The 24,358-nt window shown below is 63.1% G+C and overlaps 1 protein-coding gene across 1 annotated transcript in view; it reads left to right on the forward strand.

Annotated features, from left to right (window-relative positions):
• ADAMTS7 (ADAM metallopeptidase with thrombospondin type 1 motif 7) overlaps window positions 1-24,358 on the forward strand; it is a 36,579-nt gene that overhangs the window by 4,911 nt on the left and 7,310 nt on the right. The window contains exons 5-22 of the mRNA XM_040077067.2: window positions 406-489; window positions 1,462-1,586; window positions 2,555-2,704; window positions 3,275-3,418; window positions 6,558-6,702; window positions 7,202-7,294; window positions 7,725-7,870; window positions 9,563-9,732; window positions 9,802-9,935; window positions 10,658-10,778; window positions 11,055-11,299; window positions 13,039-13,180; window positions 15,023-15,149; window positions 16,115-16,328; window positions 18,497-20,773; window positions 22,043-22,192; window positions 22,874-23,047; window positions 24,043-24,189. Coding sequence (XP_039933001.1) covers window positions 406-489; window positions 1,462-1,586; window positions 2,555-2,704; window positions 3,275-3,418; window positions 6,558-6,702; window positions 7,202-7,294; window positions 7,725-7,870; window positions 9,563-9,732; window positions 9,802-9,935; window positions 10,658-10,778; window positions 11,055-11,299; window positions 13,039-13,180; window positions 15,023-15,149; window positions 16,115-16,328; window positions 18,497-20,773; window positions 22,043-22,192; window positions 22,874-23,047; window positions 24,043-24,189 — 4,788 coding nt within the window. The remainder of the gene's footprint in view (window positions 1-405; window positions 490-1,461; window positions 1,587-2,554; window positions 2,705-3,274; window positions 3,419-6,557; window positions 6,703-7,201; window positions 7,295-7,724; window positions 7,871-9,562; window positions 9,733-9,801; window positions 9,936-10,657; window positions 10,779-11,054; window positions 11,300-13,038; window positions 13,181-15,022; window positions 15,150-16,114; window positions 16,329-18,496; window positions 20,774-22,042; window positions 22,193-22,873; window positions 23,048-24,042; window positions 24,190-24,358) is intronic.

Raw genomic sequence — 24,358 nt, forward strand, 5'->3', positions numbered from 1 at the left:
CCCCACCGGGGATCTGCTGGTGCCACGGAACCAGCAGATAAAAGGAGGTGGCTCAGTGAATCCCTCTGCTGCTGCCGGGGCCGGGAGAGGGTGGCACTGGGCAGAGGAGCTCAGGAAATCCCTGGGTTTCTGCGGGGTGGTGGAGGCACCCAGAGAGCCCCGAGTTCCTCTGGGATGTTAAACGCATCCAAGAGGAGCGAGGGCAGAGGGGCTCCCCGGGCGTTCCTGGCGGAGTTCCAGTGTCTGCGCAGATCACATCGAGTGTAAATGGGTTTCATGGCAGGCCTGGCTCCGGCCCCTGCCTGCGGGGAACTCCCGAGGCGTTGTCCACAGCCTGCGGGAGCTGCAGCCGTGTCCTGGCTGCTCTGTGTCCCCAGCTCTGTCCCCGTGGCTGTCCCACTGCAGGTGGCCGGGCTGTTCCACCACGCCAGCATCGGGAACCCCATCAACATCGCCATAGTGCGGCTCATCCTGCTGGAGCACGAGGAGGTGAGGGTGGGCTGAGCCCTGGTGGCTGGGCTGTAAAACCCTCCTGGGCTGGGCTGGGCTGAGCTGGGCTGTAAAACCCTCCTGGGCTGGGCTGTGAAACCCACCTGGGCTGGGCTGGGCTGTTAAACCCACCTGGGCTGGGCTGAGCTGGGCTGGGCTGTGAAACTCACCTGGGATGGGCTGGGATGGGCTGGGATGGGCTGTGCTATAAAACCCTCCTGGGCTGTGCTATAAAACCCTCCTGGGCTGTGAAACCCTCCTGGGGTGTCCTGCAAAGCCCTCCTGGGCTGTGCTGGGCTGTCCTGTCAAACCCTCCCGGGCTGTGCTATAAAACCTCCTGGGCTGTCCTGTCAAACCCTCCCGGGCTGTGCTATAAACCCTCCCGGGCTGTGCTGTCAAACCCTCCCGGGCTGTGCTGTCAAACCCTCCCGGGCTGTGCTACAAACCCTCCCGGGCTGTGCTGTCAAACCCTCCCGGGCTGTGCTGGTGGCCTGGCTGAGCGTGTGTGGAGGAATCGGGGTGCCCACGTTTCCCTCCCTGTCCTGGCTGGCAGAGCCGGGGATGGTGAGGGCGGAGGAGCTGCAGAGCCTGGTTTGGGGCTGGTTTGTGGTAGCACAGTGGCAGTGTGGTGGCACAGGGCTCTGGGTCACTGGGTGGCCGTGTCCAGGCGGCTGTGGTGGCTCTGGGGCACCCGAGGTCTCCACAGCCACGTCCTTCACCCTCAGCCAGCGCAGGGGGTTTTCCTGCAGTGCTCCTTAGCCCCTGTCACTGGGTGATTTCACGTTTTGGTGGAACCAGAGATGAAAGGAAAGCAGGAAAAGGGCTGCCTTCCCACCCAGCCCAGCTATAAGCGTGGAGCAGTTCCCTCTGGATGGCACTCACTCCCAATTCCACCCTGACTCGGGTCAGACCTCTCCCCTCCCCATCCCCAAAATCCAAACAGCTCCAGCAGATCTCCCTTTGTGTTGGCAGGAGGACCTGAAGATCTCCCACCACGCAGACAACACCTTGAAAAGCTTCTGCAAGTGGCAGAAGAGCATCAACGTGAAGGGAGACTCGCACCCCCTGCACCACGACGTCGCCGTCCTGCTCACCAGGTGCGGGGCTCTGGGTGCTGCTCAAACCTCGCCTGGCTGCAGCTGGGGGCGGGCAGGGGAAACCTCTCCTCGGGAATCTCCCTCTCCCTGCCTGGACACCTGCATGTGAGACCTGGAATGGGAAATCGGGGGGGGATTTCCTGCTGGCTGGAGCTGCTGTGGAAGGTGTCCCTGCCCATGGCAGGGGGGTGGAATTAGATGATCTGTAGGATCCCTTCCCACCCAAACCGTTCCACGAGTCCGTGATTCCGTGGACTGGCCTCAAATCTCAGGTTTGAACCCGGACACAGCTCCCAGCTGAGGTTTCCAAGCCAGGTTTTCACCGTGGCTGCCAAGCCCCAGAAGGGCTGGATCCTCCCAGCAGTTGTACACGGAATTAACTCTCCTTTTCCCCTCAGAGGCTGGGCTTGGCAGAGCAGCCTCTGGGAAGCCCCTGACCTCCCAGGGAGCTGGCAGGAATTCCTGCCCCTGGCCAAGTTTGTGTACCTTGCAGTCAAAGCCTGGCTTGAGGCTTTCGGGCTGCCTGAGCTGGCTGTTGTGGTTTGGGTGATGATTCACAGCCCACAGCAGCTTTATCTTCTCTGGGAGGCTGCTTTGTAGCAGAAACGAGGCACTTCAGGCCTCGTACTTCAATGGAACTGTTCTTCCTGGGTGGCTGGAGCTGCCCTGGAAAACCGCAGCACCTCCGGGCTGCTTCCCCATAGCGTTCCTTGATTATCCCCAGCATCAGCTTTATTTATACAGCGGAATAAACGCGGCCAGGCCGGGCAGCAGCTCCCATTAATCAGGCTGGAGAACGGGCTGGGGATACTGGGAGAGGGAAGGGGAAAGGAAAGGTCACAAATGTTTCCCCTGTGGAAGGATGTTGCTCTCGCTCCTGTTTGGCCGCTGTCCCTGTGCCGGGTCCTGCCGCCTTCCAACGCCCTCTCTGCTCTGTGTCTGTGTGTCTGTCTGTGTGCCTGGCCAAGGAAGGACATCTGTGCTGCCATGAACAGGCCCTGTGAGACCTTGGGGCTGTCCCACGTGGCCGGGATGTGCCAACCCCACCGGAGCTGCAACATCAACGAGGACACGGGGCTGCCCCTCGCCTTCACCGTGGCCCACGAGCTCGGACACAGGTACCACCCTCCTCCTCTTCCTCCCCCTGTTCCTGTTCCTCTGCGTGCGCCCTGGGGCTGGAGGAGGCTGGGGGGAATTTGGGAGATGGTTCTCAAGTGGTTCCTCAGGGGTGCAAACACTCCCTGGGGGTTTAATTCCAGAGTTAAGTTTTGGGTTGTCCCAGGTTTAATGAGAGCCACGAGGCAACCTGGAGAAATCGCCCTTGTGTGTTGTCCTGGGGTGGTTTGGGAAGGACTTGGAGCAGGGGCTGCCCGTTGGGAGGTTTTAAAGCAGGATCTGTCTGTAATATCAGCGGCAGAATTCCGCCTGCCCCAGTTTCAGTCCCAATTTCGACGAGGTCACTTGAACACCGCGGTTCCCAATGGACATCCGTGCGTGGGAAATCGCCCACCAGCACGATCTCGTTGGATGCTCCTGAGTTTTCAGTGGGGAAGCTGAAATGAAAGCAGGAAGGGACAAAGCTGAGGGCTGTCAGCAGCTGCCGGGATGGCGCTGTGCCGGGAGCGGTGGCGGTGGCGGCTCCGGTGCTCGTGGCTCACCTCCCCTCCGTGGGCTGTGCTCTTACACAGTTTTGGGATTCAGCATGATGGAAGCAGCAATGACTGTGAGCCAGTTGGGAAAAGACCTTTCATCATGTCTCCACAGCTCCTGTATGACACGTCCCCACTCACCTGGTCCCGCTGCAGCCGCGAGTACATCACACGCTTCCTAGAGTGAGTGCTTCCTCCTCTTCCTCCTCTCCCTCCTCCCTGATGGGGCTGGGGGCTCGGGGCCCAGGCAGGGGGGTGCTCTTATCTCTAAGATCATCTCTCTCAGAGTGTTGGGGGGGCAGATCTTATCTCTAAGATCATCTCTCTCAGAGTGTTGGGGGGCCAGATCTTATCTCTAAGATCATCTCTCTCACAGTGTTGGGGGGCTTTCACCCAGCCCTGGGAGTGCCCAAGGCTTGGAGCAGCCTGGGGTGGTGGAAGCTGTCCCTGCCCATGCCAGGGGGTGGGATGGGATTGGCTTTAGGGTCCCTTCCCACCAAACCATTCCATGGATCCCCCCTGGGTTGCCTCACTGTGCTGTGAAGGGGGGTCAGGAGCTTTTGTGGCTGCACAGATAAAGCTGGAGTGTTTTCCCTCGATGCTCTCTGCAGCTTCTGCAGAATCTCTTCGACTCTCTCTGCCTGACACGGGCAAACCGGGCCCAGCCAAATTCTTCCCTGCCTTTGTTTATTTTTAGCGCCCGTGGCCGATCTTTCGGCCTGTTGTTAGGAAGTTCCGAGGGTTTGCTTTGTCAGCCAGGGCCTCGCACTGGAGGAACGTTTTTTGAAAGCAGTGAGGAGCAGCGAGGGGAGAGCCGGGCCAGGGGCCGGCGTTCATGGCCGGGAGGCTGCCGAGGCTGCTCCAGCTCCCAGATCCCAGCCTGGGACGTGTGGGCTTGGCCCCGTGCGGGGGGGGATTATTGCCGATTTATGGCTTTCAGAGGAGCGGAGCTTTCCCGCATCCGCAGCGCTCTTGGCCCTCTGCTTTTAACCTTCACTTGGCAATGGAGAATTTCCTGCCCGTGATGAGCCCGGGCTGTGCCGGGGGACACAGAGCAGCTGGAAGCTGCTCCGCTGGGGTCCTGGTCTCTTTGCTGCCCCAGAAGGAGCAGCAGCTCTCCGTCGGGAGCGGCACGGGGCCGGCAGGCGTCTGTCACCGGGGCCGGCACGGACAGGAGCCTGCTGCCGGGATGTCGGCAGGAGAGCGGGGAGCCAGGGGAGGGGACCCTGCCAGGCCAGGCTGGGCTGTGCTTGGAACAGACCCCGCGTTGGGAAAATGATGGTTGTTAATTGTTTTACCCGGGAGAATTGTTATTTCACGAGCACCGCCGAGCGCTGGGCAGCGTGAAAGCGATTCCCGGCAGCAGCAGGGCCCCGGCGCTGCGGCCAGCGCTGCCCGCAGCTGGGGCTCCGCTCAGGGACCTCAGGGGACTCTGGGACAGGTCCTGGCCCTGCTGTGGCAGCGTCCCCAGGGGAGGTGGCCCCTCGCCCAGGCCAGGCTGGGATGCTGGCACAGACGCTCCGGTGGTGGAGGGACCCTTCAGTCTTTGCTCTACCAGCAGACAACAAGGTTTCCAGGCTCTTTCCACCGTGCTGGAGCTCTTCTTCCATCATCCTCCTCTTGCCAGGGCCTGGGGCTGCTGCCCTTCCTCTTCCCCTTCCCCTGCCCCTCCTCTGCCAGCCCCACCAACCCCATGATTCTGCAGCTGGTTCCTCACAGGCTCCAAGCTTTGCCTTTGTTTTTCTTCTGTCCTGGCTTTTTTTGGGCCCTTCCTCCAGCTCTCTGGGAGCTTTTGGAATTTTAATCCTGCTCTCAAATGTATCTGCAGATCCTCTCAGGCTGCTCGCAGATGGGGATTTAATCGTTGTTCCATCCACTCCATCCTGCAGCTTGTTAAGGAGCGGGCTGGAGCAGGCAGAGCGGCGCAGGCCCCTGCGTCTGTCCCTGTGGGCTGGGATTTACTGCACATCCCTGGAAGCCAGAGGGAAACTCAGGCCAGTTTTTCCCTGCTTGGAGGAGATGTGTTTTGGCCGATTGAACAGAGCAGGAGAACGGTTGTAAAATATTCAACAAAGAAGTAGATTCTGGAGAAGCTGGAAAGTTGAGGCAGATCCCAATCACCCCCAGACGGGACAGAGACCCCTGTGCGAGCTGGGGCAGGGCAGGGAGAGCCCCAGGAGGATTTGGGGACAGTGTAGGGGGCAGAGCCCAGAGCAGCACGAGTGTCACCCCTGGGCTCATCCAGCGTGGAGTGCTTGAGCCTGGACTCTCCCAGTGAGGACACCACGCCTTCCGTTTTTAGAGACAGCGCTCCAGGCGTGCAGGATGGGATGAGCCTTAGGGCTCCTTCCAGCCCAGAGCATTCCAGGAGCCTGTGGAATTGCGTGTGGAGGTGCCAGGCAGCGTGTGCCAGGCAGGCTGCCCCAGGAGCCTGTGCCCAGCTGCCATTCCACGCTCCACGTCCCCCACAGCCATCCTGCCCTTCCCGCCGGGCTGGGAGCAGCAGGACGCTCCTGCCGCGGGGGGTTTGGAAATGGGGAATTTCTGCGGGAAGCAGCGCATTTCCCGGCTTTTCCCGTAGGAAACTGGAGGAATACCGCAGTAAGGATGCACGGGGGGCTCAAGGGGAGGAGGGGGTGCTGGGCATCCCCCCGTGGCACTGCCGGCACCCCAAAGCAGCGGCTCCGCTGCTCCCAGCCCTTGTCTCCGTGCCGCTGCTTGGGCTTGGAAAGGAATCTCACTTCGGGTTAATTCAGAGCCGTTCCCAATCACAAACAAGCCCGAGTAACCCGATCCGCCACCACGGCCTTGCCAGAGGCTCGGCCTGGCTGGAAACGGGTTTGTTTAAATCAACACCGCGGGCTGAGCTGGTGACAGCGGTGACAATTCCCTGCGCCTTTGGCAGAAGCGGCCGGAGCAGGGGGAGGCACCGCCCGCCTCGGCCGCTCCGCTCCCACCCCTGCTCCACAGAAATCCCATCCAGCCCAGCCTGGCCGGAGCCCTCGTGTGCCGGCAGCGCGGGGGGAGCGTCTGGCTGCGGGAAAATCCCCTTTGTCCCCCTTCGCAGGGGCTGCGGGGACAGCGCTGGAGCTCGCGGCTCCAGGGACGGTGGCTGTTGTCCCGTCTTTGTCCCCTCTCCTTCGCCGTGTCCTGCCACCCCGGGGGGACACGGGGCGATGGCTCCCGCCCCAGGGAGGCACCCAGAGGTGCCCGCGCACAGCGGGGCGGCGCGGGGCTTGCGGAGCCGCGGTGGTGTCCCAAGGGGAACGCTGGTTGCTGCTGCTCCCCCCGGGGTGACGCTGCTGTCGCCTCTCTCTTTCAGCCGGGGCTGGGGGCTGTGCCTGGATGATCCCCCGGCCCGGGAGGTGCTGGATTTCCCCCTGGTGCCCCCGGGGGTCCTGTACGACGTGGGCCACCAGTGCCGGCTGCAGTACGGCCCCTACTCCACCTTCTGCGACGATATGGATGTAAGGGGGGGCCCTGGAGGGCAGCGGGCTCGGGGGGCACTGGGGGGCTTTGTTGGGGCTGTGCCCCAGGGAGGGCTGGATCTGATCCGTGCCCCAGGGAGGGCTGGATCTGATCCGTGCCCCAGGGAGGGCTGGATCTGATCCGTGCCCCAGGGAGGGATGGATCTGATCAGTGCCCAGGGATGGATCTGATCTCTCCTGGAGGGATGGATCTGATCCATGCCCAGGGGTAGATCTGATATGTGCCCCAAGGATGGATCTGATCTCTCCTGGAGGGATGGATCTGATCCATGCCCAGGGATGGATCTGTGCCCAGGGATGGATCTGATCTCTTCTGGAGGGATGGATCTGATCCATGCCCAGGGATGGATCTGATCTCTCCTGGAGGGATGGATCTGATCCATGCCCAGGGATGGATCTGTGCCCAGGGATGGATTTGATCTCTCTTGGAGGGATGGATCTGTTCCAGGCAGGAACCGTGTCCCTCTGCTTCCCACAGAGCGTCTGCAACACGCTGTGGTGCACGGTGGGGAACACGTGTCACTCCAAGCTGGACGCGGCTGTGGACGGCACGGCGTGTGGGGACAGCAAGGTAACGGGGGGTGACACCTCTCCATGGCCTCGGGGAGCCCTGGCCCTGCTCTCACAGGGGCTCTGCAGGCTCCAGGGCAGGTGTGGGCTCATCCCACTGCCCCAGACAGGGACTGCCCTTGCTTAGGATCACTTGGATCCCCTGGGAAGGTGAAACCTGCGGTTAATGACCATGGAGATCCCTCCCTGGGATCTTCCCCACTGCTGGGGAGGCACCTCTGAGCTGACACCGGGCTGTGAATCCCCTTGCTCCCCTCCCTCAAATCCTCAAACATCCCCACACCCCTGAGGAGCTCGAGGAGCTCCTGGCAGAGCCCAGCTGACCCCGGGTGCCTCCACGCAAGCAAAGCGGGGATTTCCACGGGACAACCCGGCCTCGGTGCTCCCCGTCCTTGACCCCGTGTCCCCCCTCTTGCCGCCTGTCCCCGCAGTGGTGCTTCAACGGCGAGTGCGTCCCCGTGGGATTCCGGCCCCAGCCCATCGACGGCGGCTGGGGCTCCTGGAGCTCCTGGGCCTCGTGCTCCCGCAGCTGCGGCGCAGGAGTGCAGAGCGCTGAGAGGCACTGCAGCCACCCCACGTAAGCCAGCCCTGCCCCGGGCAGGGGTCACGGGCTGGGGGCGCCGGGGGGGATGTTCCCGGCTTGTTCCAGCCCCTGCCCCGGCGGTGTCGCGGCGTGGCTCAGGCAAAGGGCGGAGGCTCCGCGCTCGGAGATGGGAAACGCGTCCGGCGTCCTTCAGTGGCAGGGCAGCAAACCGGGCGCTCCTGGAGCCTGGTTCAGAGCTGTTTTGAAAAGTCCCGCCGCGGTTCATCGCGCTGCTGCCTTCCATGGGCCAGCGCTGGGAAGGTCCAGGCGCCGCGGGAGGAGCTGCCGTCTCTCTCCATGCTGGGCTTTCGGGGCTGGCCCATCTGCTTTTCAGATGTCCCCTCGGTCACCAAATCACGGTGGCACTGGAGTGATTCAGCCAAAGCCCCCGGGTGTCAGGGCACTATTACCGTGATTCGCAAAGCTGTCACACGGAGAGAGGTTTCGCAGGGCAGAGGTTCCTCCGTTCTGACTCAAAGCCGAGACAGGGCGGAGAGAGAGCCTCTTTGTTTATTTCTTACTTTATATACATTTGTGGGTCTGGCCAAAGATTGGCTTTTTGGGGTTTCCACCCTTCAGCCTCAGTGGTCAAATGAGCTGTCAGTTACAATTGTTCTCAGGTTAGAAATATGCAAACAAAGGACAGAGAATGAAAAACAAAGGATTTGTTTATGTTACATATGTGGGGAAAAAGGTAAAACTGCTTCTAACATTGTGCAGTAACTAAAGATCTGACTCCATTTTATGAAAATTCAAAAGGCTATAAAAAACGCAAAAAAACCAGAGTAACAGGGCACCCCAGGATGGGGAGGAAAAGGGCTTTGTAGTGGTGTTCCAGAGGAGTTTTTCCATGGCGTGGGGAGCTCTGGCAGCCCCAGGAGGGAGCTCCTGACCCTTCCAGACGTGTTCTGCCCGTCCTCTTCCTCGGGTGAGTTTGGCATGTGTAGTTGGGCTCTTGAGGGCAGTGCCGTGTCGTCTCGGTCCTGGATCGGGACCTGGGTTGGTGTTTGACATAAACTCCATGGCAGAGGTGCTCTGGTGGTTTATGGAGTGTCCCAAACACAGCTGTGGACAGGCAGGAGAGCAAACACTGGGAGATTCCTGGGCGGTTGTTTGCTTTGGCTGCTGGAGGTAAATCTTCAGCTTTGCCCTTGGGATGCAGTGAGAAAATATGTGCTGGGCATCCCCCCCCGCCTCCCACAGCCATTCCTCAGGGCAGAGCATGTAAACACAGCCCTAAAATAACCACTGGCTTCATTCTCTCCAGCAAAGTGTGCCCAGGAGAAGGAATTTCCGTGAGGTCACTGGGCCGTGGGCAGTGGTGTGACCCAAGGAGAAGGCAGCGTGGTGGGAGATGGCGGCTGTGTTGTGAGGGTCTGCTGGCATCTGGGAAAAAAAAAACATTCTCGGTGCTTCTCACGCCTCTCCTGCTTTAAAAAGTCCAGTGTCAGCTTTGCCATTCCCTGGGGCAGCACAGGAGCAGGGTCAGGAGGATTCCTTGGGTGGGATGGAGAGCTGCAGGACGGGCTCCAGGCTGGACAGGGCTTGGAGCAGCCCGGTCCGTGGAAGGCATCCCCTGGCCTGGGACAGGGCCGGACTTTAGGGTCCCTTCCGAGCCAAAGCGTGGCACAGCTCCGTGATTCGCAGCTCTCAGGCCCTGCCTGACCGCCGTGTGCCCTCCCGCAGGCCCAAGTACGGGGGCCGGTACTGCCTGGGGGAGCGGAAGCGGTTCCGGATCTGCAACGCGCGGCGCTGCCCGCCGGACGGGCCCTCCTTCCGCCAGGTGCAGTGCAGCCAGTTCAACCCCATGCCCTACAAGGGGAAGCTCTACAAGTGGACGCCGGTGCCCAACAGCGGTGAGTGGAGGGCGGGGAGCCCCGGGTGGGTGCCGCGGTCCGCGGGGCTGAGCTGTGCCCCTTCCCCAGCGAGCCCCTGCGAGCTGCACTGCCGGCCCGAGCACGAGTACTTTGCGGAGAAGCTGCGGGACGCGGTGGTGGACGGGACGCCCTGCTACGACGGCGACGCCAGCCGCGACGTCTGCATCAACGGCATCTGCAAGGTGGGGACGCGGGCGCGGCCCGGGGCCGCGGGCAGGACGCACCCGGGGGTGCTCAGCGTCCCCTCCCTACGCGCTGAGCTCGCTCCTTTTGGCAGTCCCCACGTGTCACCGAGACATGCAAAGCAGTCACACGCAGACAAGAGATTTTCGCAGAGGTTCTTCCGATCCAGCTCCCAGCTGAGAGAGCGGAGAGAATGGAGACCCCTTTGTTTATTTTTTTACTTTTTATACATTTGTGGGTCCGGCAGAAGATTGGCTTTTTGGGGTTTCCACCCCTCAGCATCAGTGGCCAGACCAATTGTCAGTTACAGTTGTTTTCAGGTTAGAAATACGCAAACAAAGGACAGAGAATGAAAAACAAAGGGTTTGTTTATGTTACATCTGTGAGAAAGGTAGAAAACTGCTCTTAGTATTGTACAATAACTAAAAAGATCTGACTCCATTTAAGAAAATCAAAAGGCTCAGAAAAACCAGGGTAACGCCCACGTGCAGAGCGTTCCCCGTTCCCGGGGGGTGAGCGCTGTGTCAGCCTCTGCGCTGGCCTCGGGGAGCCAGAGCACAGCCCAGGGGTGGACGGGGCTCGGAGCGGCCTGCTCCCGGGGAGGGTGTCCCTGCCCGTGGCAGGGGGCTGGAACCGGGCTGTTTTTACCGTCCCCTCCGACCCGAGCCATCCCGGGGCCCCGCGGGGACGCTGCTGTGGGGCTGACGGGGCTCCCTTGCAGAACGTGGGCTGTGACTACGAGATCGACTCGCACGCCGTGGAGGATCGCTGCGGGGTGTGCCACGGCGACGGCTCCACCTGCCACACCGTGCACAAAACCTTCGAGGACAGCGAGGGGCTGGGTGAGGGCACCTCGTGCTGCTCCCGGAGCACCGCTGGGCTGCTGCTGCTCCTTCGGACGGGGGGGGGGGGGTGTTTAATTCCAGCTTGTCGATTTTTGGGGGATAAGGCAGCAGGGAACGCAGGTGGGCTCGGGGCGAGGTGGGGCTTGGTGCCCTTACAGAGGTGTAAGGATTGGCACAGTGCTGGCACCCAGGGGACGCAGCACCCACCCAGGGACAAAAATCGCCTCGGACACCTCTGCCTCCCCCCAGACCAGCGCTCGGTTCCGTTCCCAGGTTACGTCGACATCGGGATTATCCCCGTGGGAGCCCGCGAGATCCGGATTGAAGAAGTGGCAGAAGCCGGGAATTTCCTGGCGCTGCGGAGCGAGGACCCGGAGAAGTATTTCCTGAACGGTGGCTGGACCATCCAGTGGAACGGGGACTACAGGGTGGCAGGGACCACCTTCACCTACAAGAGGACAGGGAACTGGGAGAACCTCACCTCTCCGGGGCCGACCGTGGAGCCCGTGTGGATCCAGGTAGGATGGATCCTGCCGTCCTGGTGGGGCTGAGCCTCCCCGCTCCCTCCCGGGCCCTCCCTGCACCCAGCGGCCGGGCTCTGCGCCTCCTCGGGGCGTGTTTCTCTGGGAGTGTTTCCAGCCCTCGCCGCTTCCAGCTGAGCCTCATCCCCTTTGCAGCGTTCCGCAAAATATTTTCGCGGGAGAGGGAGCGTGAGGAGAAAGAGCCGTTTCCTGAGGCCTTTCCCGTAGCTTATCGTGAGCAGGGAAGGAGCCCCAGTGCCTCTGGCTGGGCCGGACAGTCGGCAGTGAGGGAGCTGCCAGCTCACGCAGAGCTGTCGGGAGTCAGTGTCCTTGTGCCCAATTCTCCGAGCCTTCCTCTGGAGAAACCGGTGGGAATCATCCCACGGGTGATGGCACAGCTGGCAGCAGGCCGAGCTCCCTCGTGGTGCCAGCTGCGGTGCAGAGGTGCTGATGGCCACGGAGCTGCGTGCTGGGGACCCCCAGGACCCCCTGCCCTGGCGCTCCCCGGAGCATCCCCACCTCTGCACGGGCCCGCCCGGAGCTCAGCACCCCGAGCAGCCCAAATCTGCCTCTGCCTCGGCTCCAGCAGCAGCTGGGGCTGGGATGTGAGCGGGATCCTGGGCCTGCTGCTGCTGCTGGGAGCGCTGGAGCGCTCGGCACCCACGGATGGCTGGCTGGGATTCACCGCCTAATTAAAACCGTTGGACGAGGACGGTTCGATGTTCACGGAGAGGTTTTGGAGAGACGCCCTGGCTCCCGCCGGAGCTCCAAGAACAACAAAGCTTTGGCAATAATGGGAGCGCTTAGGCTAAGGAAAACAGGGATGAACTCCCGGCCCTCGCGAGCGCGGGTGCGGGAGGCGCTTTGAGCAGGGCTCGTGTCAACCCCGGGAGCAGCAGGACCCCCTTTGGAGCGGGAGGAAATTCCACCCCTGGGCAGGGACAGCTTCCACGCAGCGGCCCATCCAGCTCTGCTGCGGAGCTGGGCACAGGCTCACGTCCCCCTGGCCCTGCTGGGCAGCTCCTTCTCTCCTGAGAAGTTCCTGGGGCAACGTCACTTCCCACTGCCCTGCCCGGCCACCCCCTGGCTGTCCCCTGTGTCCCCCAACTCCTGTTCACCCCTGTGTCCCCCAGTTTTCATTCACCCCCTGGCTGTCCCCTGTGTCCCCCAGTTCCCATTCACCCCTGGCTGTCCTCTGTGTCCCCCAGTTCCCGTTTACCCCTGCCTGTCCCCTGTGTCCCCCAGTTCTCATTCACCCCCTGCCTGTCCCCTGTGTCCCCCAGTCCCTGTTCACCCCTGCCTGTCCCCTGTGTCCCCCTGTTGTCATTCACCCCCTGCCTGTCCCCTGTGTCCCCCAGTTCTCATTCACCCCCTGCCTGTCCCCTGTGTCCCCCAGTTCTCATTCACCCCCTGCCTGTCCCCTGTGTCCCCCAGTCCCTGTTCACCCCTGGCTGTCCCCTGTGTCCCCCAGTTCTCATTCACCCCCTGCCTGTCCCCTGTGTCCCCCAGTTCTCATTCACCCCCTGCCTGTCCCCTGTGTCCCCCAGTTCTCATTCACCCCCTGCCTGTCCCCTGTGTCCCCCAGTTCTCATTCACCCCTGCCTGTCCCCTGTGTCCCCCAATTCTCATTCACCCTCTGCCTGTCCCCTGTGTCCCCCAGTTCTCATTCACCCCCTGCCTGTCCCCTGTGTCCCCCAGCTCCCATTCACCCCCTGCCTGTCCCCTGTGTCCCCCAGCTGCTGTTCCAGGAGACCAACCCCGGGGTGAGGTACCAGTACACGATCCAGCGCCCGGCCGACAGCGAGAACGAGATCGAGCAGCCCGAGTTCCTGTGGCGCTTCGGCTCCTGGACCAGCTGCACGGCCACCTGCGGCACAGGTGGGTGCAGCCCCCTGGCGAGCCTTGGCCGTTCCTGGGTCTGGGGGACAGAAGGAATGGAGATGCGCTGAGGTCAGGGCTCCCCGTGGTGCTCCCCGGGAACCCCAGGGCTTCATCAGCGCTTGGCTCCCGCCTCGGTGTCCTGTTGCCCGGCAGGGGATGGAGACAAAGGAGCTTTGGAGAAACCAGGGAGTGTGGAAGGGCGGCTGCCTCCTGCCTGCCCGGGCCCCTCCGCGGGGGGAGAGTACCGGGGTTTTACGGGCAGCGCTGGGGTCCCACGGTGTCCGCGTGTGGACGTTTGCTTCCCCCCATCCTGCCCCACTGCCGGGGCGTGCCGGGGTCCCCAGGGCAGCTCTGGGGGCAGAGGGACGTTTCTGGAGCACTGCCAGGCAGTGCTGGGAGCAGCAAGCGCCTCCTGGAGCGCAGCTGGCGCTGCAGAAAAGGGGAATTCAAGGAGGCTGGTGCTTTCTAGGTAGCACAGAGTGCCAGGACGTGGTGGGCTTTGTTTAAAACCAGCTTTCCTTTGTGTGACTCGAGTGCTTGGCTTCCAGAACAGAAGGGAAATCGAGGAGTGAATCAGGCAGGAGCAGGGTGAGGGTGAGCAGCTGGAGGAGGGCCGAGCCCCCTCTTCCTGCCCTGAGTGATGGTGTGAGATGGGATTTGCATTTGGGAGAGCTCACGCTGAGCCTCTGGTGAGTCCCAGGGCCCTGTAAGCTCCCAAGCGCTTGAGCCGGGGCGCAGCCCAGCAGCTCCAGCAGGGTTCTGTCAGTCTCAGCTGAGCCCGTGGTGACAGCTCTCCGTGTCACAGGTCAAGCACGTGTTACAGAAACGGGGACAGAGGCCGGAGAGAGGCGGTGTGCCGAGGTCACCCCTAAAACCCCGTGAGCAGACAGGGACACGAGCCTTTGGGCGGTGTCGTGTCCCTGAGCCGGGCTGGGGCTGCCAGAGGAGCTGCGTGCTGCCCACAGCCCCCAGAGCTCGCGGGGCACACGGGCTGCGGTGCTGCCGGGACGCCGCAGCAGCTCCAGCTGCACGGGTGCCGTGGGGCTCCGTGAGGGCATTGCACCCTCAGCACGAACGAGCTCGCAGCTCCAAGGGGTGGTTTCATTTCCTTCCCGCTATCCTCGCGTCACCAGGGCTGTTCAGGTTTGCAAAGCTGTCCCTGGTGCTCCCAGGGGTGCCCTCAGCGTCCCTCCTGTGAAAAACAAGGTTCACTTTCTTGGAAAAAATTATAAGTTTAATAAAAATGAAAAAAAATAAATAAAAATAGGCAGTTAGGAGAGAAAAAAGCAAAATACAGTTTCCAGGCCGAGGGTGCTTGGCACTTAGCCAGCCAGCATGCCTGCTAACAAAATGTTTGCTCCTTAAAAGTTATCAGCCTGTAGCATATTTATAAATTCGCACGCATGATTCAAACATTTCTTTTGAGTGTGAATTTCTTTGTTCGGTTTCAAGCCCCCCCAGTCGTTTTATCCAATAGATCCATCTGCGGGTGGCTCCGTTCCCTCTGATAGCACAAGTCCCAGAAATTCTTCTCCCGGGGTTTTGCTCATCTTCATTGGGATAAGATATTTGATAACAGAAGTTCAGTAGCTTTTTGGTCAGCAATCTTCTTGCAGGAATGAAGGATGACTCCCCTTACCTTCTGGTTTGGCCAGTTTAGATGTTACAAAAAAACCCCCAGTCTTTTACTGTTAACACTATGTTACAATCATAAAAAGAATATACATTCATCACAGCTCTAAGCTCTACTGATGACTGAAAACACAGTCCAGTCTTTCCCCGTTGCACAGACGGTTAATATTTGCCAGAAGCCAGCTGTGCGATGCGTGTTTCTCGCAGGGGTGCAGCGGCAGGCGGTGCACTGCGTGGAGAGGCTGGCGGGCCTGGTGGAGGAGCGCTTCTGCGACGCGCTCACACGCCCCGACGACCAGCAGCGCACCTGCAGCGAGGAGCCCTGCCCGGCCAGGTGCGAGCCTGCCCTGCCCTGCCCCTCCCTGCCCCGCCCTGCCAGGTGTGAGCCTGCCCTGCCCTGCCCCTCCCTGCCCTGCCCCACCCTGCCCCGCCAGGTATGAGCCTGCCCCTCCCTGCCCCGCCCCGCCCTGCCTGGCCAGGTGCAAGCCTGCCCCTCCCTGCCCCTCCCTGCCCCTCCCTGCCCCACCCTACCCTGCCCCACCATTTGTGAGCCTGCCCTGCCAGGTGTGAGCCCGCTCTGCCCCGCTCTGCCCCGCCCTCCTCCTGGTTTTGTGCCCAGGCCCCGTGTGGGTCCATGGCAGCATCCCTGCCGGGCATTGCCTGTCCGTGGCTGAGCCTCACGCGAGGTCCCGCCCTGGCAGGATTCTCCTCTCTGCCTCTGTGCAGGTAACCCCGGCACGGCTCAGGGACTGTCCCGTCCCTGACCCTCTGTCCGAGCTCCCAGACCTTGGGCTGGCACATTTGGGATCTTCCTTTCCCCGTGGCCCCACATGATGGGCAATGGGATGGATCCATGAGGCACGGCTGCTTGCTCTGCCTGAGATCTTTCCTTTTTTCTCTTCCCCCTTCCTCCTTTCCCCTCTCCCATTTCCCTTGTCCCTGTCCATTTCCCCTTTCCCCTCTCCCCCTCTTCCTGTCCCTCTCCCATCTCCCCGTCCCCGTCTCTGTCCCCGGTCCTTTTCCCCTCTCCCATTTCCCTCGTCCCTGTCCATTTCCCCTTTCCCCTCTCCCCCTGTCCCTCTCCCTGTCCCTCTTCCATCTCCCCATCCCCGTCTCTCTTCCCTGTCCTTTTCCCCCTCCCTTTCCCTTGTCCTCTCTCCCCTTGTCCCTCTCCCCTTGTCCCTCTCCCCTTGTCCCCCATCCCCTTGTCCCCCATCCCCTGTCCCCCATCCCCTGTCCCCCATCCCCTGTCCCCCATCCCCTGTCCCCCATCCCCATCCCTCTCCCCCGTCCCCGCAGGTGGTGGGTGGCGGAGTGGCAGCCGTGCTCGGCCTCGTGCGGCGGCGCGGGGCTGATGAAGAGGACGGTGCTGTGCATCCAGAGCGTGGGGCTGGACGAGCAGAGGGCGCTGCCACCGGCGCACTGCCAGCACCTCCCCCGGCCCCCCGCCGCCGCGCCCTGTCACCCCGAGGTGCCCTGTCCCTCCCCGTGGGCCGCGGGGAACTGGTCTGAGGTGAGAGGGAGCGCCGGGGACGCCGTGCCGAGGGGTGGGAGCTGCCCCCGGACGCCCGAGCCCGCCCCGGGTGCGCTCCTGGATGCCCGTCCGAAGCCCATGGATGCGTCTCTGCGCGCTCAGCGGCTCCCGTGGCAGGAATTCCATTGCTTGGAGAGGTCCGGGGGCGAGGAAGGAGCGTTGGGGGTTTGAGCGTGCCCCATCTCTGAGCCTCGCAGCTCCCTCGCGCGGGGCGAGGGCCGTGCTTGGCACACGGAGGGCAGAAGTGAGGTTTCCAGCTGGACGTGGCTTGGAACAGCCCGGTGCAGTGGGAGGTGCCCCTGCCCGTGGCGGGGCGTGGGGCTGGAGCGACTTCAAGGACGCTTCCGAGCCAAAATGATTCCACGGGGTGATTGGTGGTGACACTCTCTGTAGCCCTGATTTAATTTTATGTTTATGTGAAGCAGCTTGGCCACAGGCTGAGGGTTTCAAGCAGAAAATGATAACTCCTAATTTAAGCAGCCCTTCCAAAAGTGTTCAGAGAGAAGACAAATATCAGGAGAGAAAGGAGAGCCTGGGAACAGAGCTTGTTGCTAAGGAACAAACGGAATCAAATGTGAACGGAGAATTTGAAGGCTAGATGAGAGCGAGTTGGAAATGTTTTTCTAGGGGCCCACGAAAGCCACAATTAAGGGCTGAGAAAGATGGAAGCAGTGGTTTAACGGGGAAATTACTGGTGGGGAATTGTTGGTGGGTCGGTGCTGGGCAGGGCCAGCCCCAGCCCTCAGAGCCGTCCTCTGCCGTGCTGGCACCGATGGATCTGTGAGCCCGGGAGAAATGTGCTTGGGATTTTGAGGTTCTGCGATTTTCCTGTCCTTTAATTTAAAGTCAGGGACCTCTTTCTCCTCCATTTCCACCGCCATCATTAGGGGAACTGGAGGGGCTTGGAAGCTCCCCAGGACCGTGCTCCTTCTGTCAGCAGTGCCAGCAGGGTGGGGCAGCTGTGTCCCCGTGTGCCCACCTGGCACTGCCGCAGGGGCCAGAGGGGCTCTCTGGGGTTTAGGTGGCCACAGCTGGGACCCAGCCCCTCAGCAGCACCCCTGAGCACAGTGCATCCAGCTGTAAGGGCTTTCCAGAGAGGCAGATGTGGTCAGAGGGCCGGGCTGCTGCTCTTCAGCTCCCGAGCGGGGTGGCTGTGTCCTGGCAGCAGCACATCCCGCCGTGCCAGCTGAGCCCTCCGCCAAGCTCGGTGTGCTCCTGGCAGCCCTCACTCCTTATCTGCGTCCCGAGGGCTCCCCTGATAACCCAGCCCCGGTAAATAACCTCCCTCCTTGCCCCCCCGTGGTGCCTGGAGTTATCTCCTGGATGGAGCTGGGAAGTTTGATCTGTTCTCCCTGGCTTGGCAGTGCCCTCCCGGCGGGAGGAGCAGCTCCTTGCAGCCCTCTCAGGGGCGTTGCCGGGTGGCAACGTTTGATTCCAGCTCCTGGAAGTGCCAGGTGGGGTTACCAGGGAATCCTGGAATGCTCTGGGGTGGAAGGGCTCTCAAAGCTCACCCGGTTCCGCTGCCCTGCCGTGGGCAGGGACGCCTTTCACAAGCCCAGGTTGCTCCCGGCCCCAAACGCGGCAGAAAGCGCTGCTGTTCTCCTTCCCAGCCTCTCTGTTTCTTTTGTGCTGAGCCATCTCAAAGAGCCCTTTATGGGGGGTGGTGTGTCCCCAGCAAAGCTCCTCCCTGACCTTTGCCTTTTCCCTACTCGGACAACACCCGTGTTGTTGTTCCCCGCTTCAGAGAGCGCTCTTCTAGGAGAAGAGATGCAATTCGTGGCACGAGGCCACAGGAAAGACCTATTAGATCATCTCACCCCTGCCCTTCCCAGCGCCCATCTCCCGGGAAAACTCCTTCTGGCTGGAGTGCAGGGCAGGGATCACCCTGAGCAAAGTCCCCGCAGCCCCAGCCCTGCTCGGGGCCGGGCTCCAGCCCCAGAGGGCGATTTGGGCAGCGATGCTCTGCTTTCCCAGCGTGAACAGAACCCCAGCAGGGCCGGGACTGGCACAGGAGCCGGCCAGGGCCCTGGGTGGGTGCTGAGAGCTGGCACAGCGACACAGGGGACAGCGGAGCCCTCACGGAGGGAGGGCAGGGCAGCACTCCGGCCTCGTCCCACAGCCCTGTCCCTTCTCTCTTCCCTTCCCAGTGCTCCGTGACCTGTGGGAACGGGACCCAGCGGCGCCCTGTGCTCTGCAGCAACAGCACCGGGGCCGCGTGCGACCCTGCCCAGAGACCCGGCGCCGCCAGGCCCTGCTCCCTGCCGCCCTGCCACCAGGGCTGGGACACGGACTGGTCTGGCAGCGGCTCCTCCAGCAGGGAGGTGTTCGATGAGATCCATTACATCCCCAGCAACCACATTCCTGAATTCAGCCCCTTAGTCCCAAACGTCCCGGAGTCCAACGACGTCAACGTCATCGCCGAGGAGGACTTCTCGGCCAGGAAGGGAAACGTCTTTGTGGACGATTTTTACTACGATTATAACTTCATCAACTTCCACGAGGATCTCTCTTACTACCCCTTCACGGAGAAGGAGCCCAAAGGCGAGGAGCCGGGCGCTGGTGGCACGGAGGGGCCCCGGGAGCTGCCCACCGAGGCCCTGCTCCCCCGCCAGCTGGGAGGGGACGGCGAGGAGCGCCCGGGCACCCAGCAGGAAAACGCTTCTGCTCCTGCGGAGGGGCGAGACACAGAGCGCGGGGATGCAGCCACGAGGGACCTCCTGAGCGTGCTCCCCGAGGATGTGGGATCTGCCACCCCCAGATCCACCACCCCTGGCTTGTTGGGTGAGGAGGAGGAGGAGGAGGAGGAAGCAGCGCTCGTGCCCCGCTCTGGGCACCGCCTGCCCACCCAGAGCTCCGTGAGCCACGGCCAGCAGCCCTGGGATGAGCCCCGCAGAGCTGTGCCCACCAGAACCAGCCTTGGGCAGGATGGCCCCGCTCCCTGGGGTCCCCACCCGCTGCCCACGGCGTCCCCTGGGCCGGGAGCACGGGGCCGTGTGGGCACAGAGGGACACGGCACGGCCAGCTCTGCAGGGACAGGCCACCAGGACTCCAGGGACACGGCTCTGGCCATCGGCGGTGACAGCAACGGCGCAGCCCCGCAGCCCACGGGGCGGCACGGGCGGGCGGGAGCGGCAGAGGGGGTGCTGGGCACGCAGGCCGGAGGGCAGTCCCGGGGGATGGAGAGGGCAGATCTCGCCTTGCCCACCCCGCAGGTCCCGGGCTGGGAGGCGGCAGGGAGCGCTGGCAGCCCCCAGCCTGCCGTGAGCCCCCCTCCTGCGGGTGCTGAGGGGGCTCCCGTGGGATGGGGAGGGCACCGGCCAGAGCTGCACGCCCCCAGAGCCCCCGGCTCGCCCCCCTGGGTGGCCACGGCAGCCCCTGCGGTGTCCCTGTCCCCCGCCCTGCCCACGCCGGCCCCCCGGGTCACCCCCATGCTGCAGGATGCCCCGGGCCCAGCCGTGGGCACTGCCCCGGCTCACGGCACACCTGCCCACACAGCAGGGTCCCCCCGGGAATGGGGGACAGAGGGGGTGACCCAGCACCCGGATCCGGCATCGCCCCGCACCCAGCTGAGCGCCCGTGGGACCCCTCTCAGAGTCACTGCGCCGAGGGAGCCCTCACCATGGACACCCCCGTGGGTACCCCCAGGGACACCATGGACACCCCCAGGGACACCATGGACACCCCCAGGGACACCATGGATACCCCCAGGGACATCACTGAGAGAGCCCTCACCATGGACACCCCCAGAGACACCATGGACGCCCCTAGAGGCACCACCGAGGGAGCCCTCACCATGGACACCCCCGTGGACACCCCCAGAGACACCATGGACACCCCCAGGGACACCACCGAGGCAGCCCTCACCATGGAAATTCCCAAGGACACCCCCAGAGACACCATGGACACCCCCAGGGACATCACTGAGAGAGCCCTCACCATGGAAACCCCCCGAGACACCATGGATACCCCCAGAGACACCACCGAGGGAGCCCTCACCATGGACACCCCCGTGGACACCCCCAGAGACACCATGGACACCCCCAGGGACACCACCGAGGCAGCCCTCACCATGGAAACCCCCAGGAACACCCCCAGAGACATCACTGAGAGAGCCCTCACCATGGAAACCCCCTGAGACACCATGGACACCCGCAGGGACACCCCCAGGGACACCATGGATACCCCCAGGGACACCTCTGAGGGAACCCTCACCATGGACACCCCCAGAGACACCATGGACGCCCCCAGGGACATCTGTCTCCAGTGCTGGGGGGCACGAGTTGTCCCAGCCCACCCCTTTGCCCCCCGTGCTCTGGGAGAAGGGGCTGGAAGAGGAGGAGGAGGAGGAGGAGGCTCTGCTTCCACCATCGACCAGCTCAGCAGCCGCTGCCAAGCCCAGCTGGGAGGTCGGGAACTGGAGCGAGGTAGGTGGTGGTGAGCCCCGCTGAAGGGGTGACATGGCCAGCAGGGATGTGGGACCTGTCCCTGTCCTGCCTGGCTCAGGGACGTTGCTCTGGGCAGCAGTCAGTGCCTGGGGTCATTAGTGCTAATTAATAAACAACTGATAAGCGAGAGCTAAAGGCAGCCCCAGCCCCAGGGTGCTGCCCCTTTTCCCAGATGGGATGAGGATGCTCCCAAGAGAACCCTCCTGAGCAGGGACAACTGCAGTGGGCTGTGGAGGAGCGTGTTCCTCCTCCTCCTCCTCCTCCTCCTCCTTCCCTGGGCTTCCTGAGAGGGGAAAGCTCCTGTCCCCACACTGCCTGCAGCCCCCATTCCCCCAGCACCTCCCAGTGCCCGTGAAGGGGCAGGAGCTGAGTGCCCAGGGCCCTTTCTGCTGGGTCAGCAGCTCCCTGTGTTCCAGAGCTGCAGCAGCTCCCCGTGTTGCAGCACCGCAGCATATCCCCGTGTTGCAGCACTGCAGCAGCTCCCCGTGTTGCGGCGCTGCAGCAGCTCCCTGTGTTGCAGCACCGCAGCATATCTCCGTGTTGCGGCGCCGCAGCAGCTCCCCCCATTGCAGCACCGCAGCAGCTCCCCGTGTTGCAGCGCTGCAGCGGCTCCCCATTTTGTGGCACTGTAGCAGCTCCCTGTGTTGCGGTGCCGCAGCATCTCCCCGTGTTGCAGCACCGCAGCATCTCCCCGTGTTGCAGCACCGCAGCAGCTCCCCGTGTTGCAGCACCGCAGCAGCTCCCCGTGTTGCGGCGCCGCAGCAGCTCCCCCCATTGCAGCACCGCAGCAGCTCCCCCCGTTGCAGCACCGCAGCATCTCCCCGTGTTGCGGCGCCGCAGCAGCTCCCCGTGTTGCGGCGCCGCAGCAGCTCCCCCCATTGCAGCACCGCAGCAGCTCCCCATGTTGCAGCACCGCAGCAGCTCCCCGTGTTGCGGCGCCGCAGCAGCTCCCCGTGTTGCAGCACCGCAGCATCTCCCCGTGTTGCGGCGCCGCAGCAGCTCCCTGTGTTGCAGTGCCGCAGCAGCTCCCCGTGTTGCAGCACCGCAGCATCTCCCCGTGTTGCGGCGCCGCAGCAGCTCCCTGTGTTGCAGCACCGCAGCATCTCCCTGTGTTGCAGCACCGCAGCATCTCCCCGTGTTGCAGTGCCGCAGCAGCTCCCTGTGTTGCAGCACCGCAGCATCTCCCTGTGTTGCAGCACCGCAGCATCTCCCCGTGTTGCGGCGCCGCAGCAGCTCCCTGTGTTGCAGTGCTCGGCCACGTGCGGCGTGGGCGCGGTGTGGAGGCCGGTGCGCTGCAGCAGCGGCGGCGGCGGCTGCGCCGTGGCAGACAGGCCGGTCCCTGCCCGCCGCTGCTCCCTCAGACCCTGCTCGTCCTGGCGTGTGGGCAGCTGGAGCAAGGTAAGGGGGGGCACGGGGCCCCCGAACCCCGCGGGGCCGCGGCCGCCCTCGGGGGCAGCTCCTGCGCCGTGGCTCACGCGGGTGAAGGTTTCGGCTTGCAGCGGGGTTTGGACCGCTCAGCCCGCAGCGCTGTCGTTTTCCCTGCGCTTGGGCCGGTAAAGGAAGTCAGGGATTTGCAAAAGCTGAACGAAGCGACGCGGTGAAAGGCCGGGCTGGGTGGGGCTGGACGGCCTGGTCAGCGGTGTCCTCCCGTGGCAGGGCCTTGGAACCGGGGGGTCTCTGAGGTCCACCCCAAACCGTCCGGGGGTTCTATGATTTGTCAGTCTCTGGACAAGGTTCTGGCCGCCCCGCGCTGCCAAGGGACGTTCGCAGTCGGGGTGGGCGAATTGGGCAGGTTTGGTGGCGGGGAACCTCGCCCTGGGCGGCGGCTGCTCCTTGGTTGGGACGCTCAGCCCTTGAAGGCACAGAGGTTGTTCTTGTTACAGCTGGCTTCGCGGGGGCGGTGGTGGCAGATGAGCTGCACGCGCTAGCTCACCTCGCTCACCTCGCTCACGGGCTCCAGCCTGGCCTGCAGCGCGAGGGGAAAAGCGCCGCAGCGTCAGGGCAGAGCACGTCCCTGGGGTCGGCTCCCGTCCCCGCAGGGCTCCGGCCGCGCTGCCCTTCCCGCTGTGTCCCCTGCAGTGCTCCAGGAGCTGCGGCGGGGGCACCAAGGTTCGGGACGTTCACTGCGTGGACACCAGAGACCAGCGGCTGCTGCGGCCGTTCCACTGCCGGGCCGGGCTGGCGCAGCCGCCGGCGCAGCTGCCGTGCCGCGCCGCGCCCTGCCTGGCCTGGTACACGTCCTCCTGGAGAGAGGTACGGGCTCCTCACAGCCGCCGCCGCTGCCGTGGGAAGGGCCACCTGAGACAGGGACCGGACGGAGCTGGAGAATGAATGGGAGGCCTCTTTCTTGAAAGGTCCTCCAGGATTCGCCTTGGGTGGGACAGGGTGGAGCCAAAATGGACCCAAAATGGACCCAAAATGGTCTCAAAATGGTCTCAAAATGGACCCAGAATGGTCACAAAATGGACCCAAAATGGTCTCAAAATGGACCCAGAATGGTCACAAAATGGACCCAGAATGGTCTCAAAATGGGCATAAAATGGACCCAAAATGGTCTCAAAATGGACCCAAAACAGTCACAAAATGGACAACCAATAACGAGGCCTTACATTTTTATAAGTTTTGGTCCATTTGCACCTTGGGGTTTAATTGTCCCATTCCATCCCCAGGCTGTGAGGTCCCGTCCTTCCCGTTCCTCCCTCCAGCCACCCTTGTTTGTGCTTTTGGGCTGAAAGTTGTCCATCAGCAGAAGGATTTGTTCTGTGTCCCTGCTGTGTGCAGAGAGCTGAGTGACACCGAGTGTGAGCTCAGAGCTGTGCCCCTGGGCAGCGCAGAACCCGAAATACACAAAATCCAAAACTGAAGGCATCACCACAGGCAAGAACACCTTGCACTGTCCCAGGCGGCTCCAAGCCCTGTCCAGCCTGGCCCAGGACACTTCCAGGGATGGGGCAGACACAGCTGCTCTGGGAATTCCATCCCAGCTCCTCACCACCCTCCCAGTGAACAATTCCTGCCCAAATCCCATCCATCCCTGCCCTCTGGCACTGGGAGCCATTCCCTGTGTCCTGTCCCTCCAGCCCTTGTCCCCAGCCCCTCTCCAGCTCTCCCGGAGCTCCTTTAGGCACCGGAAAGGGCTCTGAGCTCTCCCTGGAGCCTTCTCCTCTCCAGGCGAGCGTTCCCAGCTCTCTGTGGGGCCGAGGCGCTGCAGCCCTGAGCCCTGACGCCGTGCCCGGTGTGTCCCGCAGTGCTCGGAGCCCTGCGGTGGCGGGGAGCAGGCGCGCCTGGTGACGTGCCCGGAGCCGGGGCGCTGCGAGGAGACATCGAGGCCCAACAGCACCCGGCCCTGCAACAGCCAGCCCTGCACCACCTGGGTGGTGGGATCCTGGGGCCAGGTGAGCGGGGCTGCTGCGCTGCACGGGGGCCCGCGGGAACGGGGTGCCACTGGGGCTGTCCCTGCAGGGAACGGGGTGACACTGGGGCTATCCTCTGCAGGGAACGGGGTGACACCGGGGCTGTCCCTGCAGGGAACGGGGTGACACTGGGGCTGTCCCTGCAGGGAAT

Source organism: Hirundo rustica, chromosome 13, assembly GCF_015227805.2.
Source record: "Hirundo rustica isolate bHirRus1 chromosome 13, bHirRus1.pri.v3, whole genome shotgun sequence".
Taxonomy (NCBI): domain Eukaryota; kingdom Metazoa; phylum Chordata; class Aves; order Passeriformes; family Hirundinidae; genus Hirundo; species Hirundo rustica.